General features: G+C 50.0%; 1 protein-coding gene across 1 annotated transcript in view; it reads right to left on the bottom strand.

Moving 5' to 3' along the window:
* The window catches only part of hmcn1 (hemicentin 1), a 111,228-nt gene extending 96,239 nt beyond the window's left edge, over positions 1-14,989 (bottom strand). The window contains 2 exon segments of the mRNA XM_030372183.1: positions 420-490; positions 14,450-14,989. Of these exon segments, the coding sequence (XP_030228043.1) occupies positions 420-490; positions 14,450-14,708 (330 nt within the window). The 5' untranslated portion in view covers positions 14,709-14,989.
* Positions 14,990-17,500: the final 2,511 nt, after the last annotated feature.

Here is a 17,500-nt window from a genome sequence, read left to right as displayed (position 1 = left end):
GGATGAACCTCCATGAGAGGGGATGGACAAGAGTCCCAGGTCTGGCACCTCTCAACTAGGAGATACAGATAACACTTACTATGACCCTCAACAATCACACAACGTTCTACGCCTCACTGGTCCACTGCATGTTGTTGTCTTTGGAAAATCAGTTATGGGAATACTTCATATATAATGCTATGCTAGTCAGCATCTATTTCTTTACTACTACTACACAAACTTTGCAAGACGTATTGACGTATTTCATTTACGGTCTCAACTAGGACAAATAATAAAATAAATGTAAATAAACAAAACCGTAATCATGACACAAAAGACTTGTCTAATCAGAAAAAGATTATTTTCCGACAAGGATGTGTTGGAGTTAAAACGTCTCAAACAAAAGGCAAGACTTCCTGTTTATAATGCGGTAGACCCACCTGGACATACAGCTCCCTCAGCTCGTACTGGAACTTCTTTGGGTCTGTTGTGATGGTAACAGGTCCGATCTCTGCAACACAGAGAGATCATTATTAATAGGCAACACGGTTAACGTGTACCGAAATAAAAAACCTGAAACAGTTTTCATATTTTCATTGGCAAATGGTTCAGCCTGTGATGTCTGAACATCCTGATCTGACCTCGCAATCGAGATAGGCAGAACTTCCTCTCGGTAAACATTGAGGAAAGTAAATATGTCTAGAGGATAAGGGGTCAGAGAGATGGAGACACACTGAACATATTTATGGCCAAGACAGTGAGTTCAGGAATGAGGCAAATTCTTCCTGTTCCTGACGAAACAGCTGCTCTTTGAGTCAGTCACAAGACGAGAAGATAAGAAAGACGTTCAAAGTCCTGAGACGGGAGAAGGGTTGAGAGCTTAGCGCTGTAAACTGTGCTGGCTGTTGGCTCTGGGAGCTTCCGTTGACAATACCTATTTCAAAAATAGGAAATGTTCCGACATGATAGAATGAAGTCTTAATATCTTCAAGTCTTTCCAATATTACATGTATTTCTTTCATATTTTTAAATACCATGGCATTTATTTTATAGTTTATTTTGTTTAATTTCATTGTATTATCTCTTATTGTGCAAGACTTTAACACTGTTGGTCTCCTAACTGTTTATTTCTATTCATATCTGAGCAAAGCCCAGCGCCCAGTAACCAGTAACCAGTACCCAGTAACCAGTAACCAGTAACCAGTAACCAGTGCCCAGTAACCAGTACCCAGTAACCAGTAACCAGTAACCAGTGCCCAGTAACCAGCAACCAGCGCCCAGTGCCCAGTGCCCAGTAACCAGTGCCCAGTAACCAGTAACCAGCGCCCAGCGCCAAGTAAACAGTGCCCAGTAACCAGTGCCCCTCTGGCCCAGTGCCCAGTGCCCAGTGCCCAGTGCCCAGTGCCCAGTGCCCAGTGCCCAGTAACCAGTGCCCAGTGCCCAGTAACCATTGCCCAGTGCCCAGTAACCAGTGCCCAGTAACCAGTTCCCCTCTGGCCCAGGGCACTGGTTACTGGGCACTGGTTACTGGGCACTGGGCACTGGGCCAGAGGGGCACTGGTTACTGGTTACTGGGCACTGGGCACTGGGCACTGGGCCAGAGGGGCACTGGTTACTGGTTACTGGGCACTGGGCACTGGTTACTGGGCACTGGGCACTGGGCCAGAGGGGCACTGGTTACTGGTTACTGGGCACTGGGCACTGGGCCAGAGGGGCACTGGTTACTGGTTACTGGGCACTGGTTACTGGGCACTTGGCACTGGGCCAGAGGGGCACTCTACCAGGACCAGCGCTAGCAGCTACTCTGCTAGCGTAGCGTCCTTTGTTGAGCCTCTTAATGAGCTGCTGAGTGCAGTGGAGTCCGCCGGTGAGTTCAGCTGCTGCAGCTGTGATGTTCACTACGCCTGTTGAGAGGCAGCACACACACACACACACACACACACACACACACACACACACACACACACACACACACACACACACACACACACACACACACACACACACACACACACACACACACACACACACACACATTACACACACACGTGCACATACATACAGAAACACGCACACACACACACACACACACACACACACACACATACATTACACACACGTGCACATACATACAGAAACACACACACACACACACACACACACACACACACACACACACACACACACACACACACACACACAACCATTGCTATTCTGCCCATGTAAGCATGTTGTAAAACAAAGGTCCCTTGTTGGCAGGTGGGCAGTTACAACCGATCCCTGAAGGAGAGGAGAAGGGGAAGCCAGAGTTGTCTCAAATAATCGGGACAACTTTTGCCCTAAACTCGGGGAGCAGGGTTGAACAGAGGGCAGACAAAATAAAGAGCAAACCTTCACAAACAATTCAACCCAAATAGAGAGTCCCTCTGGATGAAGAGTCGGTCCATGGAGGGGGGGGGGGGGGGGGGGGGGGGGGGGGCGTGGCGTGGCGATCACAACTCTTTACAAAACTAACATGGAAATGTGTCTGGCACCGGCCAACGGAAAACCAAACGTCAGCCAAACCCTTCAGTTGGAAAAGCTGACATATTTTTCCTTGCGGGGAACGTTCCCAAGACTCCAGTAGAGTACACCAGTCATCACTAGGGGGCCGAACCAGTACACCAGTCATCACTAGGGGGCCGAACCAGTACACCAGTCATCACTAGGGGGCCGAACCAGTACACCAGTCATCACTAGGGGGCCGAACCAGTACACCAGTCATCACTAGGGGGCCGAACCAGTACACCAGTCATCACTAGGGGGACGAACCAGTACACCAGTCATCACTAGGGGGCCGAACCAGTACACCAGTCATCACTAGGGTGCCCTACCAGTACACCAGTCATCACTAGGGGGCCGAACCAGTACACCAGTCATCACTAGGGGGCCGAACCAGTACACCAGTCATCACTAGGGGGCCGAACCAGTACACCAGTCATCACTAGGGTGCCCTACCAGTACACCAGTCATCACTAGGGTGCCCTACCAGTACACCAGTCATCACTAGGGTGCCCTACCAGTACATCAGTCATCACTAGGGTGCCGTACCAGTACACCAGTCATCACTAGGGGGCCAAACCAGTAAACCAGTATGGAACCAACCAGGTAGCTCTGTAGTTGATATTCAGGCTTGAGATCATTCATTGGGATCCCACACATTTCACTGTTGAGACTACAACATCGTTCTGTTTCCTGGCAACAGTCCCAGCAGGGATTTCCATGGCCCTCCATTCAATGTACTCTCATTAATGTTTTCCAGGCAAAATCCGATCCGACTCGCCAGAGAGTTAGTCGGGGCCCAAGGAGCCGTCCACAACATCGAGGAGGACGGTGAAGTCGATTTAATCGAAAAGTTGTCTGTGCTCGGATCGCAATCTTGATTTGGGAAATGCGTCCCTAAGTTCAAGTCTGAGAAAGCATTGCTGCTTTGCTTCTTGGCTACAACGAAGGATTGGTCTTGTCATGGAAAAACAGTCGACACTAGTTCGGTTCATTTATTTGATTCTTTCATGCCTGGAGACTTAAACCTGGCCATTTGAACACACTGTTATTCCTCTCTGTAAAGGTGGATTCAAAGAGCTCACCTATTCTGCCACTGTGACAATCACCTATTGGATACAGTGCTCACTGCTCAGAAGCACTAATGTCCTTGGCTATTTAATGACACTAATACTCATGGAATGAGTAGAGTGAATCAAGTCATGAGAGGGAAGTTCCATTTCTCAGTCCTTTCTCCCTCTCTCAGTTCACCTCTTCTCCTCTACATCGCTCTGTCTCTCTCTTCTATGTCTCTTCCTGCCCTGTTTCCTGCCAGCTCTTCTTGCTACAGAGAGCTCTCTGTGTGTTGGTCGTAGCGCTGAGCAGCAGAAACAAGCCGGCTCTGGGCCCTCCGGTTCAGGTGGAGGACGGCCGACAGCTCAGTCTAGGAGCTCTGGGCCATAACTCCTCAATCGACCCGTCTGGACGCCAGGCAGACACGCTGTGTAATCAGCAAGCTGCTGGAGGTGAACACACACACACACACACACACACACACACACACACACACACACACACACACACACACACACACACACACACACACACACACACACACACACACACACACACACACACACACACACACACACACAAACACACACACACACACACACACACACTCACACACAAACACACACCACACACACTCACACACACTCACACACACTCTCACACACACACACACACACACAGAACTGATAACTCCAGTGCGTCTGATATATCAAACTACATGTTCAACAATTACTCCCAACAATCCCGCATTCCGGAGTGGAAGCAGATGGATCCCAACAGGTATCCCACCACCAGATGGTCTGGAGCGATACACACACAGGGCCTCATAACGTCACCCCCTCACAGACGTGTCTGACTGTCTGTCTGTGTGTATTCTGGCAGCGGTAGATATCACCAAGATATTGAGATATGGAGCATTTAGAAAAGCTCCTTTGCTGTCAACAATTTAACAAACAAAAGAGTCAAAAAACGATATGTGACTTTGTCTGGGAGTGATTCAGAATCCAACAGCTCTATTTAATTTAGGAACAAACATCCACCAGAACAATGCCGTATGAGAAGTCACGCAGACAAGGAAAATAACCAGAGTGGAGACAAAACCTGGAACAAGCAACGAAATGAACCGAATGACTCAAGCCAAGGGTGAATAGATTTGAGCAACCTCGCTACCGACACTCGCAAACCACAAACTCAGAATGGTGTGCTCATAAAAGAAAGATCGCATTTAATTTGACCTTATTATCGCGTGCCGAGCGTGTGCATCCGCCTCGCAATCTGTTCCTAGGAGACGTGGGCTCACAGGCACAGCAACAGTGAACCGACACACAATAGCTCTCCTTGTGGAACAGGAAGAAGGCCAGTAAACGCTGTCAGCTGCTGGCTGTCTGGGCCCATGCTGACCACAGCACCAGAGATGATTCTGATGATGGGAGGGATTTGTTAAATGAACCACATTAAACAGCAGAAATAGAATTGTTTGTGTGTGGGCCGACTGACACAGACTCAGCGTCTGAAGGCCCGCTGCAAGGCCCAGAATACATGGCAACCGGCAAGAGAATAATTAACCCTGAATCTAATGTTTTAATGATGTTGGACCTCCTGCAGGGCTTGAGCCTCATCCATCTCTGCACAGCCCTGTCTCACCCTCTCTGCACAGCCCTGTCTCACCCTCTCTGCACAGCCCTGTCTCACCCTCTCTGCACAGCCCTGTCTCACCCTCTCTGCACAGCCCTGTCTCACCCTCTCTGCACAGCCCGGTCTCACCATCTCTGTACAGCCCTATTGTTGATGGTGAGGTCTAAACCCATCTACCATCCATCAACAGGGTTACACAAGATGCTCTGCTGCTCCCCACAATGCAACAGAAGACAGGTGTTGGTTGTGAACGTCGTCCAGGCAACAAGAGGTTTGGGGATCAGTGGTAGATTAAGGAGAGGAGGAGAGAGGCGGGGAGAGCAGGAAGGCCGTCGTGGTCAAGGCATCAAATGATGACCTTTAGGTCAGGAAGGGATTTAGAAATACGAAACCCTCCTGAATGTTTTTCACTTTGAGTCCAATCACCAAAAAGGACGAATTGTTCTTCTTAGGACTTCAATTCCAGTATTTACAAAGGAACAAATGAAGAACAAGCACGGTGGGTTTAATACGGATCAGGTTTGTATTAACACTTAGTGCTGGAAGGGTTTTGGAGAAGAAAGGTTAGAGTTTGTTACATTGGATGAGAGTGTTTATTTTAACAAAAGAAGGAAGGCGAGGGGGGGTCTGGTCAAGTCCGTCAGATAACTAGCCCCTTAGTTTGGCTGTCTTTGTGGTCCCCTCATCTTTTGTCCATTTAACTCACACACAAACATACAACCTCTCACAGCCTTTACAACTAACCTCCCAGAGAGAGAGAGAGAGAGAGAGAGAGAGAGAGAGAGAGAGAGAGAGAGAGAGAGAGAGAGAGAGAGAGAGAGAGACATAGACATTCTCGACCATGTTCATTTTGTGGCTTCAGTTTATTTTAACACCAGTTTAGTTTAATTCAACACCAATCAGAATAAGGTTCTACGGTAAATAGAGATTCAAGGTTGAAACAAAAGTTTGAGCGAGCGTCAAAATCAACCGCCAAAAACTATGCCTCAGGGAAAGGATAATAGATATTGGTACAAATCCAGTTACAAGCCTCTTCCATTTGACCTCTACTGGAATGCCTGTCCTTTATCAGGAAGCAAGATCTCAGAGGGCACATTGACAGATGACTTTATATCAAAAACAAAAAATGTGGAGAAACAGCTTGCAAGTTACAAATATGATGAACGTGTTACATTATATTTGACAGTCCTTAAAGGACATGATGTCACGTTATTCCTGAAGCACCGCCCCTCCAACGGGAACGTCGCCCCTGGCCTCTGATTCACCAGAAGGTAAATCTAATCGTCCTGAATGAGGGAGCCGGATTCCAGCAGCATGATGAAAAGTCATAAAATTATAATGAAAATCTCAGCTATAAAGTCCAATGAGGGGGAATCTTTCCTTTTTTTCCTTTACAATTAGAGTCTAGACGACTATACTTAGCCTCTAATTTAATATGGCTACCAAATGTACCTCTTATATTCCTTTGATGAAAGGACCAAAAGGCAGAAGTAATTCAGTAAATATATATTTCGGTACAGCAAGCCCATCGGAGCTCTGTACTGGAGGGAGTAGTAGAGACTAGGCTCCTACTTCCAACAGGTCCAATGTTCTTTCCAAATTGGCATTGACTGCATTGTAAACGATGATGACCAACACCCTACACCCTGAGCCCCCGTAGCCATGAGGTCGAAATGTGTTGGTAAGCTAGCCACCTCAATCATCTCAAAAGTACGTAAGAAGTAGAAAATGGGCCCTTTGGGGGGGGTTCTGTGCGTCCGGTAGACGGATCAGTGTTCCTGCTAGTCTAATCTGTGGAGTGAAAGCCATGTTTCAGAGTAATGTTGTTGACTACGTGTCTAGAAGCTCACACGATGGACACATGGTAAGACTTAGCAGTAGGTCAAGAAAACATGTCTGCTCCCCAAACAGGAACAAATTACCTTAACCATGCTCTGCAAAACAAGTTATTCTGGAGGGTAGGGGTCAGATTCCTTGGGGATGCAATAAATCACAGTTCATTTTAAGTATCTATGTATTTTAGGATCAATTATGAGATCCCAGAGATTAAGAAACAAAAAAAAAACACCTTTAAAGGAATGCCTTTTGAAGGACTTAAATCCCTTCCATGTTCCCTTCCCTTCAGACCTGAAGCCATGGCTGTGGTTGCTCCCGTGACGGTATAGTCTGAAGTTCATGGCCTCAGTAGTGCATGACCTAAAGAAAACAAGCCTTCCAGGTTCAGCCAGGATGTTTATCACCAGAGATTAGGATGGCTGGAATTCAGACAGGGGTGTTTAAACCCTGGAAAGGTCAGCACCGGGTCGCCTGAACCCAGAAGCCCCCAGCGAGAGCCCAGGGCCTGTGAGACACAAACAGGGTGCTCAATGTGGAGGTGGGAGGCCTGATAGGGCCGGTGGAGGTACCCCTCAGTCTCATGATGGGGCCGGTGGAGGTACCCCTCGGTCTCATGATGGGGCCGGTGGAGGTACCCCTCGGTCTCATGATGGGGCCGGTGGAGGTACCCCTCGGTCTCATGATGGGGCCGGTGGAGGTACCCCTCGGTCTCATGATGGGGCCGGTGGAGGTACCCCTCGGTCTCATGGTGGGGCCGGTGGAGGTACCCCTCGGTCTCATGATGGGGCCGGTGGAGGTACCCCTAGGTCTCATGATGGGGCCGGTGGAGGTACCCCTCGGTCTCATGATGGGGCCGGTGGAGGTACCCCTCGGTCTCATGATGGGGCCGGTGGAGGTACCCCTCAGTCTCATGATGGGGCCGGTGGAGGTACCCCTCAGTCTCATGATGGGGCCGGTGGAGGTACCCCTCGGTCTCATGATGGGGCCGGTGGAGGTACCCCTCGGTCTCATGATGGGGCCGCTGGAGGTACCCCTCGGTCTCATGATGGGGCCGGTGGAGGTACCCCTCAGTCTCATGATACCCCTCAGTCTCACGGTAACACAACAGACTCTGGATTCTCCCACCGATGCGCTCACAGCCAGCTGCCTACAGCTCGGGGTCCTTGATGAGGTGTCTCTGCTTAATGTGCAGAGGCACCTGCAGGTTGCCAATCTTTACGACGTGGTTCAAAGCTTTGTTCATCCAGAGAGAATGCGGTGGCCCCACCATGGAGGTGCTTCTGATGCTTTTTGGTTTCATCTCTTGTGTAACCGCCTGTTTAGACAGAGAAAAGATCTATCTATGCATCACGACCTCTCAACCATCTTAAGAGAGGCTTGTGTAATGAGGCCAATGTGGGCCTATTGAACGATATAAACAGGAGATAATACACAGAAATGTGATGCAACAGAAGCTTGAGGAGGGCTGCTGGTCGGGTATCAACATCTTTGAACTCATCAGCTGAGGTGAGCACAGAGGAAGACGACCAAAGACGGCTTAGCCTGAAGCTGAACCTCAGAGACGTCGTCTTTAGGTCTGTAGAACAGGCCTCTCCTCTCTCCCTCTCTCCTTCCTCTCCTTTCTCCTCCCTCTCCTCTCCTCTCTCCCTCTCTCCTCCCTCCCACTCTCCTCCCTCTCCTCGCTCTCCTCCCTCTCTCCTCTCCCTCTCTCCTCCCTCTCTCCTCTCCCTCTCTCCTCCCTCTCCTCTCCCCTCTCCCTCTCTCCTCTCCTCTCTCCCTCTCTCCTCCTCTCCTCTCTCTCCTCTCCCTCTCTCCTCTCTCTCCTCTCCCTCTCTCCTCCCTCTCCTCTCCCTCTCTCCTCTATCTCTCTCTCCTCTCTCTCTCTCCTCTATCTCTCCTCTCCTCTCTCTCCTCTCCCTCCTCTCCCTCTCTCCTCTATCTCTCTCTCCTCTATCTCTCTCTCCTCTCTCTCCTCTCCCTCTCTCCTCTCCCTCTCTCCTCTCCCTCTCTCCTCTCCCTCTCTCCCTCTCTGACCTCCATCCATGCCGTCATTGTTCATCAAAACGAAAATGCCAGCAATGCCCCTCAGGGTTAGGGAGGCCCCTATGGGTTAGGGAGGCCCCTCAGGGTTAGGGAGGCCCCTCAGGGTTAGGGAGGCCCCTATGGGTTAGGGAGGCCTCTATGGGTTAGGGAGGCCCCTATGGGTTAGGGGGGCCCCTATGGGTTAGGGAGGCCCCTATGGGTTAGGGAGGCCTCTATGGGTTAGGGAGGCCCCTATGGGTTAGGGAGGCCCCTATGGGTTAGGGAGGCCCCTATGGGTTAGGGAGGCCTCTATGGGTTAGGGAGGCCCCTATGGGTTAGGGAGGCCCCTATGGGTTAGGGAGGCCCCTATGGGTTAGGGAGGCCTCTATGGGTTAGGGAGGCCCCTATGGGTTAGGGAGGCCCCTATGGGTTAGGGAGGCCTCTATGGGTTAGGGAGGCCCCTATGGGTTAGGGTTAGGGGGGCCCCTATGGGTTAGGGAGGCCCCTATGGGTTAGGGTTAGGGAGGCCCCTATGGGTTAGGGAGGCCCCTATGGGTTAGGGTTAGGGAGGCCCCTATGGGTTAGGGAGGCCCCTATGGGTTAGGGAGGCCCCAGTGGGTTAGGGAGGTCCCTCAGGGTTAGAGGGGCCCTATGGGTTAGGAGGCCCCTATGGGTTAGGGAGGCCCCTATGGGTTAGGGAGGCCCCTATGGGTTAGGGAGGCCCCTATGGGTTAGGGTTAGGGAGGCCCCTATGGGTTAGGGAGGCCCCTATGGGTTAGGGTTAGGGAGGCCCCTATGGGCTAGGGAGGCCCCTATGGGTTAGGGAGGCCCCAGTGGGTTAGGGTTAGGGGGGCCCCTATGGGCTAGGGAGGCCCCAGTGGGTTAGGGTTAGGGGGGCCCCTATGGGTTAGGGAGGCCCCAGTGGGTTAGGGTTAGGGGGGCCCCTATGGGCTAGGGAGGCCCCAGTGGGTTAGGGTTAGGGGGGCCCCTATGGGTTAGGGAGGCCCCTATGGGTTAGGGAGGCCCCTATGGGTTAGGGAGGCCTCTATGGGTTAGGGAGGCCCCTATGGGTTAGGGTTAGGGGGGCCCCTATGGGTTAGGGAGGCCCCTATGGGTTAGGGAGGCCTCTATGGGTTAGGGAGGCCCCTATGGGTTAGGGTTAGGGGGGCCCCTATGGGTTAGGGAGGCCCCTATGGGTTAGGGAGGCCCCAGTGGGTTAGGGAGGTCCCTCAGGGTTAGGGAGGCCCCTATGGGTCAGGTCAGGCCGCTGCAGTGCAGGCCATAACCCTTCATCCTCCTCCCCCTCCTCCTCCAGCAGCAGGGAGGTCTTCCTCCTCGGCCCCTATCAGGTATGCTCTGCCGCTCCAAGATGAAAGCCGAGGCAGGTGACCCCTGACCTGTGATCACAAAGCTCAACGGGGTCGAAAGCTACCCAACCTGGAGGCGCGCGCCGGCCCCTCCCAGATTACAGGCCGTCCCTCGTCCCCACCCGGCACTTTGGGTCCCAGAGGGACCGCCCCGCTCGGTCCGAGGCCCCGCCCTCCACTCGGCATTCCAGCCTGATAGTATCATTACTGAGGCTGGGCCCCCTGTCATCTGCAGGGGGGGGCGACCAATCCCAGCTAGAGGAGGACATGGGTTAAAGGTTGACGGGAAGGGGAAGAGGGTGTGCTGGGGGGGGGGGCGCGGGGCGGTTAATGAAGGCTTCTTTCCCGGGGATGAGCTCCTTTGATCAGGCAGGTTGGTTAGTAGTCCTGCCATCATCTCCTCTCATGTCTCCACACCCAGGGACCGGGTGCATCTCCTACCTCCAACCCAGAGGCTGGTCGGGGGGGGGGGGGGGGCTGGGGACAGTGAGCCCTTCTGAGACTGGTCGACGCTTTAATGAACCGCATTAAATAACAACAGCCCTGAGTACCATTCAGCGCTGTGCATGAAGCACTCTCCAAGGAAGCACTAACGGGCTGAGAACACAACCAGCAAGTAGAGCTAAAAACATCAGCTGATATTTGGGAAACTGTTATACAAGGAAATAGTCTCGGGCTAGTACAATACATAGTTGGTAGTTGTTGTTGTTGTGTCTTTGTATGGCCGTTAGCTTTTTAACACACAGTGGGGCCATACCTATGTTAATGTGTGTTTATTACTGTAAGTGTTAAGTATACTGGCATTCCACTGACCCACAGCTTTGACCAGCTCCACACACACACACACACACACACACACACACACACACACACACACACACACACACACACACACACACACACACACACACACACACACGTTTTCACAGGGTAGTGTTTATGAGGAGCAACATGTGTGTGCGGACGTCAGAGGAGGTAGAGAAGAGCAGAAGCAGAGGATTACTCTGAATGAAACTCAGTGAATGGTTGAGACTAACTGAAGGGTCCTCAACCAAAGGCCCGGAACCACAGCTCCCAGTCTTAAGATCAGCGTCTGTTACCAGCTACCAGAACACATCCTCCAAGCATAGTGGAGGTCCCACAGACTGAGACCTGCAGACTGAGACCTGCAGACTGAGACCTGCAGACTGAGACCCACGGACTGAAACCTACAGACTGAGACCTACAGACTGAAACCTACAGACTGAGACCTACAGACTGAAACCTACAGACTGAGACCTACAGACTGAAACCTACAGACTGAGAACTACAGACTGAGAACTACAGACTGAAACCTACAGACTGAGACCCACAGACTGAAACCTACAGACTGAAACCTACAGACTGAAACCTACAGACTGAAACCTACAGACTGAAACCTACAGATTGAGACCTACAGACTGAGAACTACAGACTGAAACCTACAGACTGAAACCTACAGACTGAGAACTACAGACTGAAACCTACAGACTGAAACCTACAGACTGAGAACTACAGACTGAAACCTTAACTCACAGACTGAAACCTACAGACTGAGACCTACAGACTGGAACCTACAGACTGAGAACTACAGACTGAGAAATACAGAATGAAACCTACAGACTGAGACCTACAGACTGAAACCTACAGACTGAAACCCACAGACTGAGAACTACAGACTGAAACCTTAACTCACAGACTGAAACCTACAGACTGAGAACCTACAGACTGAGAACTACAGACTGAAACCCACAGACTGAGAACTACAGACTGAAACCTATAGACTGAAACCTACAGACTGAGAACTACAGACTGAAACCTACAGACTGAGAACTACAGACTGAAACCTTAACTCACAGACTGAAACCTACAGACTGAGAACTACAGACTGAGACCTACAGACTGAGAACTACAGACTGAAACCTACAGACTGAGAACTACAGACTGAAACCTTAACTCACAGACTGAAACCCACAGACTGAAACCTACAGACTGAAAACCATTAAAATACTGACATCTTTGCAGAAGAGCTACATCCAAATTATGTTTATTTTTTCTTTCTTTCTCTGCCGGATGGGACACAGCGGGGGGGGGGGAGGGGAGCAGGAGGGGGCAGTACAGAGGGAGTCGTGTGGGAGGGTTCTCCCCACACGAGTGACCACGACTTTCAGGCCAAACAGCACACACACACACACACACACACACACACACACACACACACACACACACACACACACACACACACACACACACACACACACACACACACACACACACACACACACACACACACACACACACACACACACGAGCAAGCACAAACAAACACAAACACACACACACACACACACACACTCAAGCACAAACAGACACACTAACACAATTACACGAGCAAATTGTACACAGGCTTCCAAACACATTGTGTTGACTGTGTCAGATTGCAGTGTGACCCTCAGGGGGGGCTTCCCTCTGGGTCAGAGCAGCCCAGTCAAACAGGAGGCCCAGCGCTGTCACTGGGGTCACTGAAGGCAGGGGAAAGGAACAACTGTAGAGCTGGAGGAACACCGGGGGGGAGGGGGGGAGGGAGGGGGAGGGGAGGGGGAGGAGGATGGGAGGAGGGAGGGGGAGGGTGGAGGAGGGAGGGGAGGGGGGAGAAGGGAGGGGTGGAGGAGGGGAGGAGGGAGGGGAGGGGGGAGAAGGGAGGGGTGGAGGAGGGGAGGAGGGAAGGAGGGGAGGGGAGGAGGGGGTCTGGGGTTAAGGCAGCGGTTGGAGGCGGGCCAGTGTGGAGTGTGCTGTACTAATCATTACTCTGTACCCTTGGGGGGGACCCATGCTGACATCCTTGTAAACATTAGGAAGAACATCTAGTCAGTGGAACCAGGAGACGTCACTACGACAGGATCAGGAGCACTTAACCCCAGAAGGACCAATACGTGGACGGCTGAAGGAGAAGCAGTCTGAAGGAGAAGCAGTCTGAAGGAGAAGGAGGCCGAGCCGACCAGGGGCCTTGAGGAGGAGATGTGTTCTGGGGCTCCATTAGACAGCACGGCTCACATGTATGAAGTCATGATCTTATATTGGTCAACAATAAACCTTCTCTGTGCCACTGCAACAACAATGGATGAATGTGTTCCCCATGTGTTATACGTGGGGTGTATTGAAACATGGCGCACACGTTGAACTTCAATGAATTCATTGTTCTTGGCGCAGAGGAACGAAGCGATCACGGAGAAATGTGATTCTCTGCAAATGCTGAAAATGAGCATCTGAGTCCAGCACACATCTGGTATCTCTCTCCTCCTGCTGTCTGTTCACTACCTGGCCCCCATCGCCCCCCCCACTCAATGACTCCCCATCCCGGCTTCTCCCTTTATAATGACTGCACCGTCCTGGGACAGCGGTGAACCCATTGGGCAAATCATTAAAACATTGACTCTAACTGTGATGTGTGATCGGTGTCTTTAGCACACACATCAACATGCTTTTTCCCTCTCTCTCTCCCTCTCCCTCTCCCTCTCTTCCTATTCCTATTCATAATATATGCCTCCCCCAACACACACGCACGCACGCACTCACGCACATAGTTTTGTCAGGTGTTTGCTGGCTTTTTCTAGACATGGACTACCCATCATCAGTCAGCAGAGGCCCGTGATGATACTAAGAGGGAGAAGATCACCAAACCCAAAGTCAACGGCGCACAGTAACTAATGCGGAATGCTAATGATAGTGAGCAGAACATCTGTGGAGAACAGAGAGCGGCCGCAGGGGGCCTATCTGTGACGGAGGTGTGAGGGACATCGGGCATGCAAACAGTGTCAGCAAGCCATTTAATTTCTCACATTATCACGTGGTTTTGTTAGGCAACTCAAGTGGTAAATCGGTAAATGCCTCACTCATCCTGAGGTGACCCAAACTCCGCGCAACATATTGTACAGCGCACGGAGTGTGGAGACGCTGAGTGTTGACGTGGGTTCTGGTGTCTTATTGTGTCGTCCTACCTGGATCGTGAAAGGGGACAAGCGCGAAGTTGTACAGCGGTCTCTTGGGTCTGCTCAGGGACGTCTCCAGTATCTTAGACGCGCCTTCGATCACTTGGACCAGGTCGTCGTACATGGAGCCGGTCACATCGAACACGAACGCCAGAGTGGATGCGCCCTCTGGGATCTCCTCCGGTTGCTCCGGCTCTGTTTCCGTGTCTTGTCCCGTGCAAAAAGCTACTAAGAGTTGAGAGAACAGCCATAACAATCTGGTATCCATTTTCTTCTTCAACAACCTTTAAGGGGTTACTTCTTCACTTGCCACTCGGAACCTCAGGTTGATTCTGGAGATAAATGCAGAGACATCAGGCTCCCAAACGGGCCAGAATCAGCTCGAACTCTGTTATCTGCAAGAGAGACAGACCTCTTGAGGAGTCTCCTTCTGCAGAACAAACTCCCCCAAAATCCTGAACCTTTTGCGTCTTCTTACTTATCTGAAGTATGTGTCGAGTAAAGGACTCTGGCTGAGTCTTGCGGTACATATACCACTTTGGGGAGAGGGGACGAGAGCCCCGGCAGAGCAGCTCTGCTCTGATTGGACCAAGGTTTTTGGAAGCAGAAGTGGGACCCGTGCGTAAAACCTCACGGATTTAGCCCCGAAATTTAAGCAAGGAGGACAATGGCGATGCTTACCGAGCACTGCAGGCTTAAGTAAACCCGTGTTAAAAGCAAACAGATATGGGGGAAGAAATACATCATGTGCCTTATCCTTCAGCATTGAATGTAATTATTTACAACCGAAGTGTTTTGTGTGTTGTCTATACAGTATTTCCATTCCTGGAAGAGGGTAAAGTGAAAAGCGTTTAAAACTTTCTTGATACAATAAAACAATAAGTCGAGACTTGAAGAACAAAAGACGGGCCAGTGGCTGCTGGGACATCTTGGCCTTTTTCTCTATCGCCATCTAACGGCTGAAATCCTATCAATTCGATGTAACGTTACACAACATGATGACCTGACCCCGCGGTTTATTTCTTGACCTTATCTTTAGCATCAATGTATTAGTAGTTTGAGAAAGTATTCCTGTAATAACTATAAATTAGTTTAATAATTTATAAAGTTACATACATTTATCCAACGTAAAGTATTAAATAGATTAGTAGGCCTATAATGTGTGTGATCCACACATTCCATCCATGGTATGGTCAACCAAAACACTTAGAGTCAACATCTTTTGGGCCCATTCCTCAAACTTAATTTCCTGTTGATGTGCCACTAATCCAGGACACAATCCCACCCTGACCCTCAGTTTTAGATTTCCACAAAGGGCCCCCCTCGAGGCGGTCGCTGGCGGTCTGCGCTGAAGCCCCGGCCTCTGCAAACAGCAGAACTCAGGAGGAGACGGTCTCGTTGGGTCCTATTACATGCTGGATGGGTCTGCACACATCACACAGATGTAGAAGCATAAATGGCAAGTATTCTTGTGCATAAAAGAACAACTGGTTCAGTTTGTGTTTGCTTTAGTCTGGGTAGTCAATGTTTTGCTTGTATGGGGTATGTTGGAATTGTTTAATAAGATAGAACGCCTGTATACTATTATTTAATAAAATATGTTAACATCTTTTAAGATTTGAAACATGCTTTTCTACACTAATAGCATAAACCAATCAAGATAAAAGGATTAATTTCATCTGGCATTAGTAATATGTACGAGCATTAAAGCACTGACGGGCAGAACAGAGAGTCTAAATCGAACACGTTAACACGTCAACACATCAAAGGGAACCACCGTGTGAGCACTGTGTGCTTTGGGACTTAACACACATGGAGAACCAGAACTCAGACGGAGAACCAGAACCACCGTGTGAGCACTGTGTGCTTTAGGACTCAACAGACATGGAGAACCAGAACCACCGTGTGAGCACTGTGTGCTTTAGGACTCAACACACATGGAGAACCAGAACTCAGACGGAGAACCAGAACCACCGTGTGAGCACTGTGTGCTTTGGGACTCAACACACATGGAGAACCAGAACCACCGTGTGAGCACTGTGTGCTTTAGGACTCAACACACATGGAGAACCAGAACTAAGACGGAGAACCAGAACCACCGTGTGAGCATTGTGTGCTTTGGGACTTAACACACATGGAGAACCAGAACTCAGACGGAGAACCAGAACCACCGTGTGAGCACTGTGTGCTTTGGGACTTAACACACATGGAGAACCAGAACTCAGACGGAGAACCAGAACTCAGACGGAGAACCAGAACCACGGTGTGAGCACGGTGTGCTTTGGGACTCAACACACATGGAGAACCAGAACCACCGTGTGAGCACTGTGTGCTTCGGGACTCAACACACATGGAGAACCAGAACTCAGACGGACCAGATTTGATTTAAGTCAAGTTTATTTACACGGCTCGGAAATGCTTAGGGTCTGCTTTCCAGGCGTGCACTTAGATTGAGTTTGATAGCAACCACATTAGCCTTAAAATAGGCCTGGACAGAAAGAATAAGGACAAACAAAACGTTGAAATGGTCATCAAAGCAGCTATGCGTTTACTGGTGGGAAGACAAAAATATTAAAATAAAATTAAAAAAACACATGGTATTTTCAGTCTTTTTAAATATTTTTTAGAAAATATAGTTTCATTAGTAAATAGCTCTAATGCTGCCTTAGGTATTTTGTCATGGAAGGAAAGGTCTGTCTCACTACAGACACACATAGGCCTACCGAAAGACACTGCCAACCACATAGGCCTTAGAAATCTAGTAGTAGATTAGTAATGCAGTCAGACGCTAGAGGGCGCCACTCAACCTCTAATGTCCAACATGAAGCGATCGTCTTTGCCTCACGTGTAGTTCATGGCCTCTGATGACTCAAGCGCAATCAGCCTGCCTCGGACTGTACTTACTATAATATACATAGTTCCATGCATGATATGATTGAAAGTATGGGTATAGCTGTTTACATTTATATTAAAAATGATTGATGACTATAACTATTACTATAAAAATAGAGCGTGTGTCCCTTCTCACAGCGGCCACCCCTGTTTGTGGAACATTTGTTG

The sequence above is a fragment of the Gadus morhua genome, chromosome 12 (assembly GCF_902167405.1).
Source record: "Gadus morhua chromosome 12, gadMor3.0, whole genome shotgun sequence".
NCBI lineage: Eukaryota > Metazoa > Chordata > Actinopteri > Gadiformes > Gadidae > Gadus > Gadus morhua.
Note: the sequence above shows the minus strand (reverse complement) of the source record. Positions and strands in the feature narration are given on the sequence as shown.